Here is an 18,121-nt window from a genome sequence, read left to right as displayed (position 1 = left end):
AAGATGCAAGCAAAAAGCACAGACCCCTCAGTTAAGGTGCTCTGGAATGAACTTTGTTATAGGAATGAGAGTTTTCCAGAAGTTGACTGTTTTTCCGTTCTTCTTTCCAGAAAAAAAAGTGAAGAAGTCTGACTGTGGAGAATGGCAGTGGAGTGTGTGTGTGCCCACCAGTGGGGATTGTGGCCTGGGCACCCGGGAGGGCACCCGGACTGGAGCTGAGTGTAAGCAAACCATGAAGACCCAGAGATGTAAGATCCCCTGCAACTGGAAAAAGCAATTTGGAGGTAAGCCCCACCGCTATTGTCCTATTGATTTAATCTTCCTCTCTGAGCTAATGCTTGCATTTTTCCACCAATTATCTTTTTCAGATTGACTACCACTTATTTTAAGTAAGTTGATTTTATCAGATTGCAAATAGCCAGATATCTTGCCTTACCCCAGGGTTTCTCCACTCTGGTGCTACCATCCTTTTGGGCTGTGTATTTTTTTTGTTGTTGTAGAGGGCATTGTAGGATATTATTCTGTGCATTATAGGATATTTGCCAGCATCTCTGGCTTCTAATTCACTAGTTTCCTCTAGTACTCCTCACCTCCACCAACTGTGACTGCTAAAAATGTCTCCAGATATTGCCAGATGACTGCTGAGGTCAAAACAGTCCCAGATTGAGAACCACTCTTGTACCAATCAGGACATGAAATATACCCTTTTTTTTTTTTTTTTTGAAATATACCCTTGATCCCTCCTAAGTGTGCATTGATCTATTTTCTCTCCTCTCTCTCCCTCTAGTTCTCATTCCTTTTTCCTTCCTCGCCCCCTCTCTTACTTATTCTTCTCCTTCTCCAGACCTCTTTCTATGACTTTCAGGCCCCCTCTCTCTTTCAATCTTTCTGCACCATCCACACTGGTTAATAGAGTTACGTATCAAATCCAGCAGGCCTGCTTATCGTCACTTCCCATAGACTCTTCTCTCCCTGACTATTGTCATTCCCCTACAGGCCTCATCTGCCTATTTGGGAAGGAATCCTTTTCAACACTTCCAACTTTTAAACCCACTAGTGAACACTCAGATTACTTCTTTATTCCACATTCCAGACCTTGTCTTTCTTGGCCGTGGTGGTCCACAGTGCCCCAAATATTCTTATTCTCTGCAGAAATGTATTCTGACCTATAATCCAGTAAAGAAAAACAATGAATATACATGCTGTATCTATCTTTTTCATCCTCTATAATCTTTAAGATACTTTTTATGAATGGTGATAAGTTTTATAAGGGCATGGTGAAATTCAGACACAATGGTCTTAAATTATATATAGGTTCCCCTACAGATCCACCTATAGATCCCCTACAGATCCACCTACAGATCCACACTTTTTAGAAGTGTGTCTTAGAGAATGTATACCTAGAATATGTAAGGAACTCTCAAAACTAAGAATACAATTAGAAAGTGGGTAAAAGACATAATTATTTTACCATAGATGAAATATAGGTGGCAAATAAATGCCTGAAAAGATGTTGAATATCTTTTCCTCATTAGGGAAATGGAAATGAAAACCAGTGAGATGTCACTATATACCACATTCCTATATATTCCTTCCTATCAAAAGGACTCAAGTTACAAATAACACTAAATGCTAGACAGGAGGTAAAGAAACTAGAGCACTCATACCTTTTTGATGGAAATGTAAAATGGTACAGTCACATTAAAAAGGGATATGACAAAAAAATAAAAATACAAAGAAAAATAAAAAGGGATATGACAGGTTTTTTTTTTATGTAAGAATAAACATCTGTTTACCATACAACACAGTGGTTTCACTCTTGGCCATTTATCCTAGAGAAATGAAAAGTTAACATTCCTCTAAAAATCTGCACACAAATCGCGGATAGCAGCTTTACTTGTAACAGCCAAGAGCTGGAAACAACCCAGCTATCATTCACCTGGTGAATGGTTAAGCAACCCGTGATATATGCCTACTATGTATACTACTCAGTAAAAAAAAAAAGAGGAACTGATTGTTGAAACGCAAAAGCTGGATGGACCTCTAGGAAATGTTTCACTGCTGAGTGAAAAAATGCTGATCTCAAAAGGTTACATACTGTATGATTCCATTTATATAACATTCTTAAAATGACAAAAATTACGGAGATGGAGAGGAGATGAGTGATTGCCAGGACTTGAGATGGAAAGGGAGAAAGGTGCCAAAGCTAAGCCTGTGACAGGAATAACCCAGAGGACTCTCACGTTGGAGCTCTTTTGCACTTTAATGGTATTGGTGTTTGCTCGTATCTATAGAAGTGACACTTCACACAGAACTAAACACACACATTCATGGGTACACACAACTGAGTGTCTATGAAATTGGCAGAACATGAATAACCCCTGAGGAATGTGTCCCTCTGCATTTCCGGGTTGTGTCCATGGACTCTGGTTATGCAAGATAATCACAATTGGGGGGAAATAGGGTGAAGGATATAGGGATCTCTCCATATATTTCTTTCAACTACGTGTGACTCTACAATGATCCCACTGCAAAAAGTTAAAAAGAAAAGTGTCTATCTAGAGGAACTCAAAGATTTCTCTTTCATCCTACCTTGTCTTTAGCGGAGTGCAAATACCAGTTCCAGGCCTGGGGAGAATGTGACCTGAATACGGCCTTGAAGACCAGAACCGGAAGTCTGAAGCGAGCCCTCCACAATGCCGACTGCCAGAAGACAGTCACCATCTCCAAGCCTTGTGGCAAACTGACTAAGCCCAAACCTCAAGGTAGGTTCCTGTCATCATAGCATGCTTTCTTTATGCATATGTTAATGGGTCATGCTGGATCTTCAGATGTGGAGACTCGAATATTCTAGAGGGAAATCTTAGGTGAATTGCCTCAAGAAAGGGATTGAAAAAGCCCTTTATGTTGAGCATCACACCAGTGCTTTTCAGCAGGCAATTGATGAGTTCAAATTAGAATCCTCTGCACAGATGGGGAGTGGGGGTGGGGATTGGAATAATCTCCTCGCACAAATAAACAATTTAGCAGAACACACCAGTCGTTGAATGGTGACTGTATATTCCAAGTCCTAAATCGAGACTGCATCCTGACAAGTATGATGAACACATTTATGAAGATCATGAGGCAGAAAATCTAAAATCAGGTCTCTTCTAGATTATCCAGCATATATAGTTTGCATGAAGTCAGCCACATGATTTTACATTTCTCCTGTATTTCTCACAATTCTTTCAGTTTTACCAAGTCCCTTTATCATAGAATTTTAAAATTATATAGGGCTGTCTTTCTAGTCATTCCCAGAAAGTTACACTCTGCTCTCATGCCAGAGAAGGGGAACCAAAACAAATATCATGGCTATGGTTTCACAGAAATAGAATCTCAGCTGAGGGCAGACAAGGGGGGATTGCAGTCTTGTTTCATGGGTGTTAGGGGCTGAATGGTGTCCCCCCACCCTGCGCCAGCTTAAAGTGAAATAAATCATATGAGTGGGTCCCCGTCCAATCTGTCTGGCATATAAAGAAAGATTAGGACACAGACACATTCAGAGGAAGATTGTATGAAGACACAGCAAGAAGATGGCCATTGACAAGCCAAGCAGACACACCTCAGAATAAAGCAACCCTGCTGACTGTTGATCTTAGACTTCTCACCTCTGGAACTCTGAGAAGATTTCTATTGTTGAAGCCACCCATGCAAATGAATACAGTAGGTCTCTGGGAACTCTAAGATACCTCCCTGTTTTTTGCTCATATTTGAGCTTGAAAATGGACCAGAAAAGTCTTACTGGCCAGATTAAATATAAGGGGAAACTCAGAAAAATGAAGTCCATAATAAATGAAAATGGGGATAAAATACCTCCAAAAATCAGGATGATTGGCTGGCCTGCTGCTGATAGTCAGAAAGGACTCATTTCACAGACCTAGCTCTTTAGCCTCTGATAGAGTTGTCCGTGGATATGGTTACCTTCAACTGCTTGGTGGCCAGATGCAGGCTAGAGTTGCAGATGGCACATCTAGGATTCAAGCTGCCCTTTGCAGATCATGGAAATCTGCTGGTTGCAGTGTGTATTTGGAAGGCATGATGTGAGGCTGGGGTCAGTACATGAGTGCGTGTGTGCCAGCTTTACGAGTATTACTTGCCTGGAGACAACTACACAGATCTAATGAAAATTAGTGGCCGTATCTATCCAGTGAGACTTCTCCAAAACTGGAAGAACTCAGAGATATACAGTGTCCAAATTACTTTGTAGCCAGACAGAGAACCAAAATGTTCAGCATAAATAGAGCATTGGAAAGAAAAGGGATTAAAGAAGTCTCCATGTTCTACCATAGTGGTTCTCACCCTGGCCTGCACATTAGAATTTCCTACCTAAAACTCCCAGTTGTCCAGGCATAACCCAGACCAGCTATCTCAGCCTCAGTAGCCTTGAAAATTAAGATGTCCCATGAAAGATTTCAGTATCAGCCGGAATCAAGAATTACTGAGTTTGAAACTCATAGAGACCACACACACTCACATGTGCGTATACGCATGCATGCCCATGCATGTGTGCACACACGTGTACACAATCTACTCCGTTCCTTCCTGTGGGGGAGAGAGACTGCAGTCTAATGGATGAGTAGGGAAAAATGAGAGAAGGATTAGGTGGTGGATGGTGGTAGGGCTGGGTGGATATGGAAAATGTTGAAAAGTCTGGAATAGATAGGACAGTGTGGGGACATAATTCAGGAAGACCCTTCGGATTATTTGGCAAAGACAAGTATGTGAGGATTTCTTTTGAACTGGACTGGCAGATAGTTTTCCATTTTCTCATTTGGTAATATATAATGAAGGTTATAAGTCTGGCTCATGCTTTCACCTTGAAAAATGGGGGTAAAATATTTTAAGTGGGTAAACAGTCTGTAATTTCAAATATCAAAAATTAAGGTATATACAATTAATTGAAAATGGGATTAGCCTGAGCGAGTTCTATATTTCACAGCACTAGGTAAAGCCTAACACTGATGTGCAAAGAGGACTCCTAAATGGAAGAAGACACTTTTTGGAGCATGATTTCTTATTATTTTTGTAAGTTTTAATTAAAGTGTAGTCAACATTCAGTCTTGTATTAGTTTTGGGAGTACAATATAATGATTTAGCAATTCCATACACTCCTTAGTGCCCGTCATGACAAGTGTACTCTTAATCCCCATCATCTATTTCCCCCCATCCTCCCTTATCTCTCCTCTGGTAAACATCAGTTTGTTTTCTTTAGTCAAGAGTCTGTTTCTTGGTTCGCCTCCTTTTTTTCTTTGTTTTGTTTCTTAAATTCCAAACTTGAATGAAATCAGATGGTATTTGTCTTTCTCTGACTTATCTTGCTTAGCATTGTACTCTCTAGCTCCATGCACATCATTGCAAATGGCAAGAGTTCATTCCTTTTTATGGCTGAATGGTATTCCATTGTGTATATATACCACATCTCCATCCATCCGTCAGTCAATGGACACTTGGGCTGCTTCCGTAATTTGGCTATTGTAAAGGAGGCTGCAGTAAGCATAGGGGCATGTATATCCTTTTTAATTAGTGTTTTTGTATTCTTTGGGGAATACCCAGTAGCGCCATTACTGGGTTTTAGGGTAGTTGCATTTTTAACTTTTTGAGAAACGTCCATACTGCTTGCCACAGTGGCTGCACCAGTTTGCATTCCCACCAACAGTGCGTGAGAGTTCCCTTTTCTCCACATCCTCACCAACACTTGTTCCTTGCATTTTCTATTTTAGCCTTTCTGATGTGTTGTATCTGAGTTGATATCTCATTGTGGGTTTTATTTGCATTTCCTGATGGTGAGTGACATTGCCCATCTTTTCATGTACCCATTGGCCATCTGGATGTCTTCTTTGGGGAAGTGTCTGCTTATGTCTTCTGCCCATTTTTTAATGGATTGTTTCTTTGGCGTTGTGTTGTTTAAGTTATTTATAGATTTTGGATTCTAACCCTTTATTGGATATGTCATTTGCAGATATCTTCTGCCATTCAGCAAGTTGTTTTAGTTTCATTGATTACCTTGCTGTGCAAAAGCTTTTAATCTTGATGGAGTCCCAATGGTTTATTTTTGCTTTGTTTCCCTTTCCTCAGGAGACCTATCTAGAAAAATGTTGCTAAGACTTATGTCAGAGAAATTACTGCCTGTGCTCTCTCAAACATTATTTCTAAAACTGTTCTGGAAGACATCTATCAGAGTATAAGTTTCAGGAGGGCGGGGACCTGATTGTTCTGTTCTCTACTGTGTCACTTTTGCTTAGAATAAGGCATAGCACATTGCAGGTGCTGAATAAATATGTGTATAAAAAGTAAATGCTCAAAGAAAAGTTCCACACATTACATTTATCAAAGACTGATGGAAGCTGCAATAAAAAAGTCATTTAAATAATATTTTTATAAAGCAATAAAATTATATATTATTTTTTCCTTTTTGGAAAGAACAACTCAACAGGGCTTCCTGCTATTTTAACTCAGGAAAGAAGGGGGTAAGGAACTTACTATTTTGAATCGGGCACTGTGATAGGCACTCCTCATTTCAGCTTCAAATCAACTCTGTGCACTACATTGTATTTATCTTACTTTATATATGACAAAGCATGGGCCCAGAGAGGGTAGGCAACTTGCCTAACACTTCACAGCTTGTAAGGGGTGATTCAAATTCAAAGTCAGGTTGACACCACTGCCTTTTCAGTTGCACCAAGCTGCCTCTGGGCATTATAAGCTCATGACACTCTGGTCATGTTAGATAAATCTTGATGTCTAGCATCATTAAATAGAGCTCCTGGAGACCTTCATCTGAGGTATCCTTGATGGAACAGATGAGGAAGAGAACATCAGTGAATCTTCTAAATCCATCCTGTTGTGTAGGAGCAGAATCAGTTTCAGGTTTTCTTCTCTTTTAGCACCATTTTCTGGCTTTTTAATGGAGTCTCTGAGCTCATGGCCAGAAAGTATCCTTCTTCCCCTCATCATTATCCTTCTCATCAAACACATCACCAGGTCCTGTTCTTTTGTCTGCCTTTTTGGGGTCTGTTTTTTTTTTTTCCTAAAACTTTTTGGTTTGATTTCTGTCCTCTTTTGTTTTGGAAAAAGGTAGTGGCTTAATATGCAAACTGCATGACCTGCAGTGTGGGAAACACGGTCTTTAAATTTTGGAATGGAACATAAAGACATCAGTAAGGCTGAGCCTACTCAGCAATTAAACTGAAAAGAGACTGGAGAATATCATTGTGATATGATTCCCAATAAGGCCACAAGTTTAAAAGACTTGCTTGGGGGAAGAGAGGGCACTTAATATCCGGAGTTGGCACCTGAACTCTGGGAAATTGCGAACAATCCCACTTGGTTTAGTTAAAAATCGCCTTAAAATTCACCACACTCCTGTCTAGTGGTTCTTCCTGTTGCTATGTCAATATTGTACAAATGCCACACTCTAGCCTTGGTACAATTTCAGTGATACTAGATATCAAATTGGAAACTCTTATCTAGAGATTCTCCTGTGTTGAAACCCCACTTAATCCAAGAAGAGGCTTTAGTCATCTTCTCTATTATATACCCAGAGGAAGAGCGAATATTGATAGTCTTATGTAGACATAAGAATTGAAAGGTGCGTAACCAGAATATAGCTTTCCTGGGAATGGGGACAGGATTGCTCTGGGGAGGTCATTGATTCAAAGATTGTAACCAGAATTTGCCTAATTGCAGCCAGAATCTACCAGGGATCAACTGGCGAGCAATTGTGTTGGACACTGGAGATTTTACTTTCTTAGTAAAAGAGACTGAGAGTATTAATTACAATCACTAATTAAGAAAATCCTGTATCTGTCAGGGTTTCTAGTTGCAGCAAGGTCTACTCTAGCTAGTTAAGCAAAAAGGGGGTTATTTGAGGGTATTATATAGCTCACAGAATCTCCAGAAAGGCCAGAGGATTGGATCCAGCAGTATTGCAGCAGAAGGCAACAGATCCAAGAGAAATGTCTAATCATGCCAAACATGACTGATGGAGCAGAAAGCCTCCTGCTAAAATTACCCACAGTTCAGCACATATGCTAAGAATTGAACACTGGAGATTCTGCTATACCTGTCCCCTCAAAACCAGATTCGTTGGCCTCCTTTCTTGCCAAAATACCCAATTTCCCCAAATTTGCCTCCCCCCTTTTTTCTGGTTGCTGACTTCTGCCTCTAAGACTCAAAGTGTGATTGCTTGATGGAAACGAGATCACATGTAAAATCTTGCTGCAAGGGACTCTGGGGCATGTGTCTTCAAAACTCTCCCTCTGAATAGGAGAAGAACAGCTGAAAGATGCTTGAATTGGTATTTAGTGAGCAATTGGCCAGGGAGTGGGCAGGAAGGGTGGAATGTATTGAAGTATCTCACCGGACCTAACACTTACTCCTTTTGTGTAGATGAGGCATAGATGACATTTCTTGGAGAGGAAGCTGCTGAGAGAAATCTCAGATAGGGACAGTTAACTCCAGCGTAGAGTGAGTTAGGGCTCTCCTTTTTGGAACTGCCAGTAGTTTTTCTGTCAAGTCATTAACGGTCTTTTCAGCTTGAAAAAAAACCAAAAACATGGGGATAATTGAGCTGTGGATCAATGAAGAAAGTGGGAACCAAGTTCAGTCTGCGCTGACAGCACTGCATAAACCATCAGAGCACAGTTATTCCAGAGGGCAAAGAAGTGGTGTCTAAGCCACAGTGTCTCCCAGGGGTCCCCTTGGAGGATGGGCTCACTGTGGAATTAGAAGATGGCCCACCTGTGGGAGAGCCGTGGCCCTACTGGCAGTCCCATCTATGCAAGCAGGTGCAGCGCGAGGGAGCAGGCTTCTTTCTTCTTTCCAGTTATCACTGGAGGGAAGCATCTAAGTCAGGGCTTATGCAGGAGGCCTTCGTACGAGCTGAGATTTTCCTAGGGACCACAGGAGATGTGGCCTGAGTGATTGTCTTAGAACATTCTAGAATCTTAAGTTATTGTTGAAATGGAAATGTTTAGTTGTTACTATTTAAACAAGATACATAAATAAGGGGTATTTGTGGAGCTTTTCTTGTACTGACAGGCGAGCATTTGTGACAGTTTCCACATTTGCCTGTGGAAGGGTATTCTAGGGCAGGAGGAAGTGGGAGCACATGAATGCATGTCTGTGCTACAGGTGGGCCAGGGAACAATGTGAATCCCTCCTGCTGCCCTGTCCACCAGTTCATGCTCTGCGCTCGCCAGATCCTTGCTATGCTTCCCTCGCTCAGGAGGACCCCAATTCCTTTTATTTCTTCCCAGCTATTTCTAAAAGTTTTGCCATCTTGCTGTTCTTTTTTCTGGACAGTTGCCTAGCCCTCTCTTAGGTTTGACAATTCATCTTTAAAGATCAAAAGAACGGCAACTGTTTCAGTGCAAGACTCAGCTGTGTGTGCTGGACACAGCACTTGGCAGCTGGTTATAAATGAGAAAGGGGGTCAGTAAAGTGATATTCCCAGCATTCTCAGATCTCTCCTGCTCAATAGATTTTTTTTGTTGTTGTCACTTCTTTTAAAGATAAAAGAAGTTCCCGACATTTCTTTCTGGAGTCTGGGCTCTGATACACCTTAGCAATGAGCATGGTGCCATTATGCAGATGAGTTTTGCTAGGCTGAGAGACTCGACTGTGTCAGGAGAGGTGGAGGGGAGCTTGGGATGGGCTCAATTCTCCCTGAAGGCCCAGCAGGGTTGGTGGTTGCTGCCCTTGCGTCTGATCGGAAAGAGAAGCCTGGGGAACCCTACAGGAATTTTTTTCTTCTTGATCAGAGAAAAACATTCTCACTCAGTTTGGTCTTGAGGTTTGATTTCTTTTTTATTCTGCTGTGGACATGCCTTTGAACATTTATATTTTATTTCCCATTCATGATACTGTAGTTGAAATGAGAAGATCTAGTTCTGCCCCTTTCTTATTAGAATTACCTTTTTTTTTCTTCTATGAAGTCTACAGTGAATACCTCATTATTGCAAAGATGAAGTGAATATGTAAAAATGCTTGAAAATTGTGCAGTATTTACAAACTATTTCCTTCCTTCCAAATGAAAAGCTTGAGGTGAGTGTTTCCCTGTTTAGGTTTTTGTCATTTACTATAAAAATTTGTTTAAAATATCATGTATTTAAGTTTAGTAGAAATCATGCTACCTTTTTAGGCAAAAGAACCATGGTGATTATAACAGTAGTAATTATAATTAATATTTCCTGAGAGACTTGTATGTTTTGAGTGTATTTTAGTATATTGAGTATACATTGCATCGCTGAATAATCACAGAAACTGTGAAATAGTTACTATCATCATTCCTCATTTTACAGATGGGGACATGGAGTCAGAGAAAGTTGTATAGCTAATACAGGCATCTCAGTTTCTTATCTAAGAAAGGATGAATTTCAGATTTCCTAAAATCCCACTTTTATCCTGGCTTTCCATCAGCAACAGAATCAGATCTTTGCTCCTTCACAGGACATCTTGCTCAGGCATCATCTAACTGACTTCTTGGCTGACCCTTGCCCATGTGCTCTGCTCCAGCCATCCCACGCCCCCAAACTGGATGGCTAAATGGGCCATCCAGTTTGGGGGCATGGGATGTTCTTATACATCCACTTCTCTGCACCCTGTGGTTCTAGAAACAGAAAATCTGTTCTTTTTCTATACATTATATATCTCATTCCGTAAAATCTAGCTTGTTCATTTGGCAAAAAGTTATTAAGTGGGATTAAACTACTGATCTATATGGACCCATAATGCAGTAGGAAAGCAGAAGGATAAATCCCAATGTACTGCAGAGAGTGACAGATGCTATGAAAGAGAGAAGCATATGGTCCTCTGGTACTGTTTCCAATTTATTCATTTATTTATAAAATCTATGAAGAGCCTGCAGTGGAGCAAGCAGTATGTCAGGTGCTAGTGATGCTGAGCAAGTTTCCTCCCTCTTACTGTTATGTTCCAGTGAGGGTAGTGGGTAGATAATGGGACAAAAACAATAACTAAAAGAATAACTATGTATTGGAGTAAGTGGTCTTAAAAACTAAAGAGCCAAGTGTTAGACTGGCGGGGTTTGGGGAGGGGAGGGCAGTTAAGTTAGATAGAGAAACCAGGGAAAGCTTCTTGGAGAGGAAGTTCTGAACTTGGTCTTGAATACAGAGCACAGGAGCTAGCCATACTAGTTTCTAAATGACATAAGGACAAGCTCAAAGTCCCTGAGGCCAAAATGAGATTGTTTTGTTCAAAGACTAGCAAAGAGATCAGTGTTGGAACTTGCAAGATTTCCCTTCCCAAGCGTTAGGTTGCTGCCTTTCTGCAGGACGGGTTCTTCTGATAAGACATTCATTCATTCTGCTGTTGTGAGTGCATCTTTGCCTCTCAACCCTGACCCGCTTGAGAGCAGGAGCCACATCTCATTCACCACTGCCAGTGACTACATCTCCTAGTCCCTAGTTCATGAGAGGAATTCAATGAATAGTACTGATTTGAATGAATGAGTCAATCAGTCAATCAATGAGTCAATGAAGCATCCAACCAGATGTCCTGGTCTGGCTCACAAGGCCACATCATTCATTCAGTGGCTGCAAATGTACAGAGAACTCACCGTTGAGGCACAGTTTGCTGGGAAGAAGAGTCATCTGGGTGTTTCACTCCCATCCTTATTAAAAGGATTTTTAGTCCTCATTGTGGGGACAGATGTGAGAACTAGGAACTATAAATATTTGTAGGGTTTACCTCACACTGTGTGTCTAGCTTCATCTCCCTTGGTAAATTCCAAGCTCAGGGGCTCATTAGCTGTGCACACATGAAACAGCTATGTAATAATTAGTATGAAGGAAGGCTGCATAATAGAACAGTGTTCACCCAAATCAGTTACGAGTCGAGGGACCTTCTTTCTTTTCCCCCTGCAGCTTTTGCATTTCTCCCTTCTGACTTCTAGATGGAGAATTTCTGCTTTGTGTTTTAAGTTGTAGCTCTTGTCATCAGCATTTTTGAGCAACATAAAAGTAGTATTTGTGATGTGACTGGCATCACACTAGGTTGTTCATGTGCATGGTCTCATTCAGTCCTCACAGGAGCTCCAAGGAGTTGTTCCCATTTCACAAACAAGTCACTAAGGTTGCAGTTTGCAGAACGTCACTCAGCCAGAGAGGGGTCAGGTTTGAACTTGAGCGCAGGACAGTCCTTTTCCAGAGTTCTTTCTAATATCCCAATGCTTCCCAAACTGAGTGTTACCTATGGCATCTCTCTGGATATTCTGAAAGACATTAAGAATTCTAGTTGTGTCTCATTTTTTTAAAAGATTTTATTTATTCATTCATGAGAGACATAGAGAGAGAGGCAGAGACATAGGCAGAGGGAGAAGCAGGTTCCCCCGCAGGGAGCCTGATGCTGGACTCGATCCCAGGACCCTAGGATAATGACCTGAGCCAAAGGCAGATGCTCAACCACTGAGCCACCCAGGTGCCCTGGATTGTGTTTCTACTGTAATCCTAAAACATTACTATAAGCACGTTTGAAGGTCATTGATGATTGAGACGTGTCAGATAATTTTTGGCTCAAACCCGTCTTTGCGTAATAAGCTCACTGAAGCAAATAATAACTTTTAGGGCTGCATTTCTCAAGCTGGGATCCTGCAGAGTAAGACAAAGCAGTGCATCATAGCCTGTTAACCTGTGGCCTGCCAGGCCAGACCCTGAGCTGGATCCAGGACTGATGCCTTGCCGCTGTGAGAGTCATAGCCACTCTGGTGCTTCGCAAGGATTTGAGGCTCCGCTGTCCTGGTAACCAGTGGAGACACTTCGCACACTCTCAGTGACTCCAGCCAGCTTTGCACTGATGCAAAGCCTCTGGGAACCCTCAGGGAAATCAAAGCAGGCTGGTTGTTGCTCAGCACAGAGGCAGGGAAAAGGGGGGAAAAAGGCTTTTTCTAGAGGGATAAACAATATTTATAGAAGAACTCATCAGAAATGCAAAGAACAGAAAGCAGGTAAAAATTTTCCTGGTGTCCTACTGCCTGGGCACATAGGGGACAAGACCTGGAGCTGTTGACTATGGGTTCACATATTCATTTGCCCTTGTAAGTCTTTCAGATATTATTTTCATTAATAGAAAAGTGTATTTTCAAATCTTCACCCAGACACAGGAAAAGCAATAAATTAAGCTGCTGTGAAGGTTTCTCTCTAAAGAGAGAGAAGTCTGGAGGCACCTCTTCAAGTCTAACCTTTGATGCTGCTGCTGTAGAGAGGGTGGAGTGAGTGCGGGTGAGAGGAGGTGGGTGGAGGGGAAATCTGGAAGACATGCATGCAGATGGGTGAACTGCCGACTGCAGGGAACAGCTTGTGAAACTAGTGAGGGACATTAAATCCTATACTGCATACTACCAAAGTCACAGACTTACATGGTGTGTATTTAAAATTCTGGAGGACACATTTAAGAAACCATGAACTCACATGTATTTTGCACTTATTAATGAGGGTGCTCTGAAAGCTATGCAAAAATGAAAGCGTGAAATCTAATTCACTGATGTATGGGTTTGCTTGCACCCTTAGGTAACAAAGAACCTAAGCTCGTGTAGCTTCAACAACAGACATCTGTCTTCTCACAGTTCTGCAGACTAGAAGTTTCAGATCAAGATTGCTGTAGGGTTGATTCCTTCCGAAGGTCTTGAGAGAAGGATCTGTTTAGACCTCCCTTTTTGGCTGATAGATGGCTGTCTCGTCCCTGTGTCTTCACATAGTCTTCCCTCGGTGCCTTTCTGTGCTCAAATTCCATCTTCTGTGGACACTAGTCGTATTGGATTAGGGGCCCACCCTGATTTTAACTTAATGACTTCTATGAAGACCCTCTCCAAGTATGTTCACATTCTGAGATGTGAGGGTCAGGAATTCAATATGAATTTTTGAGGGGAACATAATTCAGCCCATAACAACTGATTCATAACAAATGCTACCATCACTTGGAACCAAAAAAAAAAAAAAAATCAATTGGGGAAGCAAATAAGACATGATGTATGGAGCTGTACCTACTGAAATTTTAAATATCCTAGACTTCACATTTTTTCCCCTTTGACATAAATCAAAATTTGATTTTCCAGTAACACCAGTCATATAATGTTAAACATCAGGTATGATGAGAGAAAATAATGATGTGCTAAGTGGGAACTATTTATTATTGATTATAATAACATACTTCATTTCTGGCTTAGGCTACCAATAAGATTTGATAATAAGGTTTTCTACATGGGCCCTCATTCTTGCAGAGACATCACACCTTTCCTGTTTTGGGGTGGAAGAAGTCAGTGCATCTGTGTTGGGAAGGTCACTATGAAGAAGTGTAAGGTCCTCAGAGTGGTGGTTCAGATTGAGGAAGGGGCAGATGCTTTTGCTGAACATGGGAAACCAAACATTAATCTCCCCTCCATGGTTGTATGTGTGTGTGTGTGTGTGTGTGTGCACGTACGCATACCTGAATGTGTATCATTCTACCTAACTCCATAGAGTTCTTCAGAATAACTTTGGAAGATCTAAGAATGAAATTAGGGCCACCACTACCAGCAGGTGTGACAATATACAGTGCCTGTGATACTTCTTCCATGGGCTGGGGAAGCCACTAGGTAGCTCAGTTGCTTCCTTTAAAAGAAGGGGAATGGAGAGATGGGAGGGAAAAGAGGCTGAAAAGGCTATAGAGAGTCATCTTGGATGAAGGGAGAGGAGTTTACTCTACCGCTACTGGGTGAGTTGCTTTGGAAAGTAACTTGACATTTTTAGTGACCTTTATTAAGCTTCCTCCGTGAGGTTGATGAAATAAATTTCCTCATCTCTTCGACTTCACATTCAGTTAAATCTATATTATTCACCAGCGTTTTCATAGTTTAACTTTCTGTTTTACCACCTCTCAGAGTAAAAGGGAGCAGGACAGAGGTTCCTTGTATGGTCCAGACATGTTTAGCTTGTGCCTAGACAGATGCATACTATCTTTTATCTATCACATCTATTTGATAGCAGAAAGCACATGTGTAGGAGGACTGATGGTTGAGAGGGAGAGGTAGGTACTGTTGTGCAACACAATCGTTGGGTGAAAAGGAAGGTGGATAGTGAGGGAAAGAACAGGTGTTAACGTGTGGGCAGTGTCAAGGAGCAGTTGTTTGTATGTGTGTGTTCCATTCATAATCCTAGAGGGAAATGCATGGAGTCGATAAGGGGAAACAAAGCAGTGGTATTACAAAATAAGAAATCGAAGAAGAAATAACAACTATTGCACAGACATTGGAACAAACAGACCTGAGAATGATTTAAGAAGAAAAAATTTTTAAGATTTTACTTTTGATTTTTAAATAGAAAGTTCTACCTATATTGTGCAATTTAATATATGCTACCCTACTTTAAACTGCAATGTTGGGAGATTTAATGAAGGAGGCTGAGCCAACTAGTACCTGGATTCTAGATGGATCACTGAGTTGCATAATCAGGATTCAACAGGCCTTATTACCAGTTCTGAGGAACAGCTAGCTGATGTGAGGGATTAGATATTCTCAGGTGAGTGGGCAGCTCATTCTTAAGCACAGGCAAGTTCCTTTAAATAGGTTCACGAAGCAATACTTTTTGGACATATTCATATTGTGATTGTACTGTTGGACAGTGATATGATCCTTTTCTCTCACTCAGTTCTTATGATTGATTGAAGGAGTCTCCACATGCTAGCTTCCAAGGTCTCTCTGGCATGGCTCCAGCTGGGCCTGCCCTCCTGCCCTCCAAATCTGCAGTGTCCATTTCTGACTGTCCATAGCTGCCTCCCATGTGAATTTTACCTGTGAGAAGGTGCAAATCTCTTTTTTTCTATTCAAATCAGTACTTCCTGATTGGTTTAATGACCTGAAGCTACTTCACTGAAGTCAGTAGCAAACAGTTGAACTCACTTTAGTTAAAATCCAGGCTCCAGTCGACCATTTCATCTCTCAATTCCTTTTTATGTTTTCTGGAGGCACAAGCAGGCCATCTGAAAAAAAGGGAATCAAACCAAGACATGTTGATTAAAAAATGAGATAACCTTATTCCAGAATTCTCAACTCTTCTATTCCTTAAAAATAACACCTTCCTGAAGTTCTCTGAAAACTTTTACATTGATATCTTTCTTCCAAGATTCACTCCCCAATTATTTCTCTCAGATTTCCCAAATACTGAAAATGGGAGTGGGTGCTTATTTGTACCAACTGCATGGCAACCCTGTTCCTAAAAGGGCCTGTGATCGAGGGAAAAGAGATGATGCATGCTGTTTGATTATTTGTCTTTTGAGAACAAATTTGCTGTGATGGGGTGTGATAGAATGTAAATGAGTACTGCCTTTCTAGAAAGAAATTTGTCAGTACATATCTAGAGCTTTACAAATGCCCTGCCCTTTGGTCCAGTAGATTCTCTTCTAATAATCTATCCTAAGCCAACACTTGACAATGTAATGATTTATCTACAAAGCATGCATCGTACCATTAGTTATGGTAACGAAAAGTGAGACCACGCTAACCAATAAAAGAGGAAAGGTTACAAAACATATGGGACAGAACAAGTTTTAGTAGAAGTACCTTATCAACTGTCAATACATTCCTACTTAATATATGTTACATATATTCATTGAAAGAAAACATAAATAGTACCCACTGTGGAAAGTGTTATCTCTGTATTGTGAAAATATGGGTGATTTCTGTTAACATATATCTATGTTTCTTTACTTTCTGTATAAACTTGTATTACTTTTAAAACCAGAAAAGTAATATTTTTAAGAAGAATGAAGTAACAGAGAGAGGAGAAACTGTCTCTTACCTTCAGGCTAAATCTTTCATAGACATTCTTTTTCACCCTAGTAATTAATTCTCCCTGTGGATACTCTATCTTTTACATTGTATGCATCTACGATGCCAGAAGAAACTAGGAGGAAGAGAAATAGGCATTGAGATAATAAAAATAGCTGCCACATACCCATGACTCAATTAAAAATATATACTTTAAGAGTATTTTACAATTTTGAGACTCACAGAAAGTAATCTTGAAATCTTGTAAACTCAATGAAAGTAGAATTTTGTCTTGTTTGCCATTATATCCCAGCATCTAGAACAGTGCCAGGAATATAGTGGATGTAGGGTGTATTATTTGCTAAATGAATAGAGGAATGTTTTTTGAATATTCCTATTTGGCCAAATAGGATATTAGAGGTTATAACCTCGCATAATATTCATGATGGCCCTCCGAGGAGGATATACTCAGTGTTATTATCCCCAGTTTATAGGAAACAGATGCAAAATGGACAATTTGCCTGACATCACAGAGCTGGTAAATGGAAGATATGGATTAGAATCAATTCTTTGTTCTTAGACTGATTCTAATGGAACGTCATGGTTTCCTCATTGCCCTACTAACAAATGATGCCATGATGCTACTTACTACTTGAGAATCTTGTTTTCTTTTTCTTTTTTTTAGAATTTTGTTTTCTAATCAAAGTTTTTAAAACGTATAGATTCAGAAATTATTGTAGCATGACTCATATTAATTCCTATGCTTTCTTACTGCCTCTTTTCTCCCATATCAGTACTTGCTGTGAATGGCAAGAATTTTCTTGGCTCCATTTTGAGCTTTCTAGATAGAAGACAGTAAAGATGGCACTCCAGGTGATTCATAGCAATGTGAGGATCCTGAATTCTTTCTAGAGTTTTTCTTCTTAAGAAAATCTTGGGACTTTCTGAACACTTTTAAATATTTCTTTTCAAATAATACAAAGTACACACATACCAGAAGAGAACAATGAATACTCTCCTCCCTCACCTTGAACATTGGCCAAAGAAAGAATGAAGGTTTATAAACACAGGAAGTTAAAACACAGTAAAGGCACCACTGTGAGTTTTCAGTATGGTGATGTCCTGGTAGGGATCATCATCCAAGGGAAAAAACAAGTCACTTTTCAGGCTGGTGGCCTTTGTGCTCACATACCAACGATGGCTCACTTCCTATTTGCATCCATTTGGGCTTCACAGCCTCAGTCCCTGTGGGGAAGAGTGACATATAGCCTAAGGTGTTCTTTGATGTGTGGCATGTGTGTACTTCTTTCTCTGGACTTGCTC

At 40.6% G+C, this 18,121-nt stretch overlaps 1 protein-coding gene and 1 long non-coding RNA gene across 3 annotated transcripts in view; one reads left to right on the top strand and one right to left on the bottom strand.

The window, feature by feature from the left end:
- Positions 1-18,121, top strand: part of PTN (pleiotrophin) — a 101,529-nt gene that overhangs the window by 78,757 nt on the left and 4,651 nt on the right. Inside the window, exons 3-4 of the mRNA XM_072777356.1 lie at positions 111-284; positions 2,604-2,765. Coding sequence (XP_072633457.1) covers positions 111-284; positions 2,604-2,765 — 336 coding nt within the window. The remainder of the gene's footprint in view (positions 1-110; positions 285-2,603; positions 2,766-18,121) is intronic.
- Positions 1,096-17,359, bottom strand: LOC140605188 (uncharacterized). 2 transcript variants are annotated; one of them, XR_012007910.1, is made up of 5 exons: positions 17,042-17,359; positions 16,830-16,934; positions 15,932-16,011; positions 8,418-8,576; positions 1,096-1,166 (listed from the first exon to the last, which is right to left on the bottom strand). It is a non-coding gene; the product is annotated as an uncharacterized lncRNA (long non-coding RNA). The 2 variants fall into 2 exon arrangements; XR_012007909.1 differs by lacking the exons at positions 1,096-1,166; positions 8,418-8,576 and having other exon boundaries at positions 15,307-16,011; positions 17,042-17,341.

The sequence above is a fragment of the Canis lupus genome, chromosome 15, assembly GCF_048164855.1.
Source record: "Canis lupus baileyi chromosome 15, mCanLup2.hap1, whole genome shotgun sequence".
In the NCBI taxonomy this organism is placed as follows: domain Eukaryota; kingdom Metazoa; phylum Chordata; class Mammalia; order Carnivora; family Canidae; genus Canis; species Canis lupus.
The sequence above is the reverse complement of the archived record's forward strand: the minus strand, read 5'-3'. Positions and strand labels throughout refer to the sequence as shown.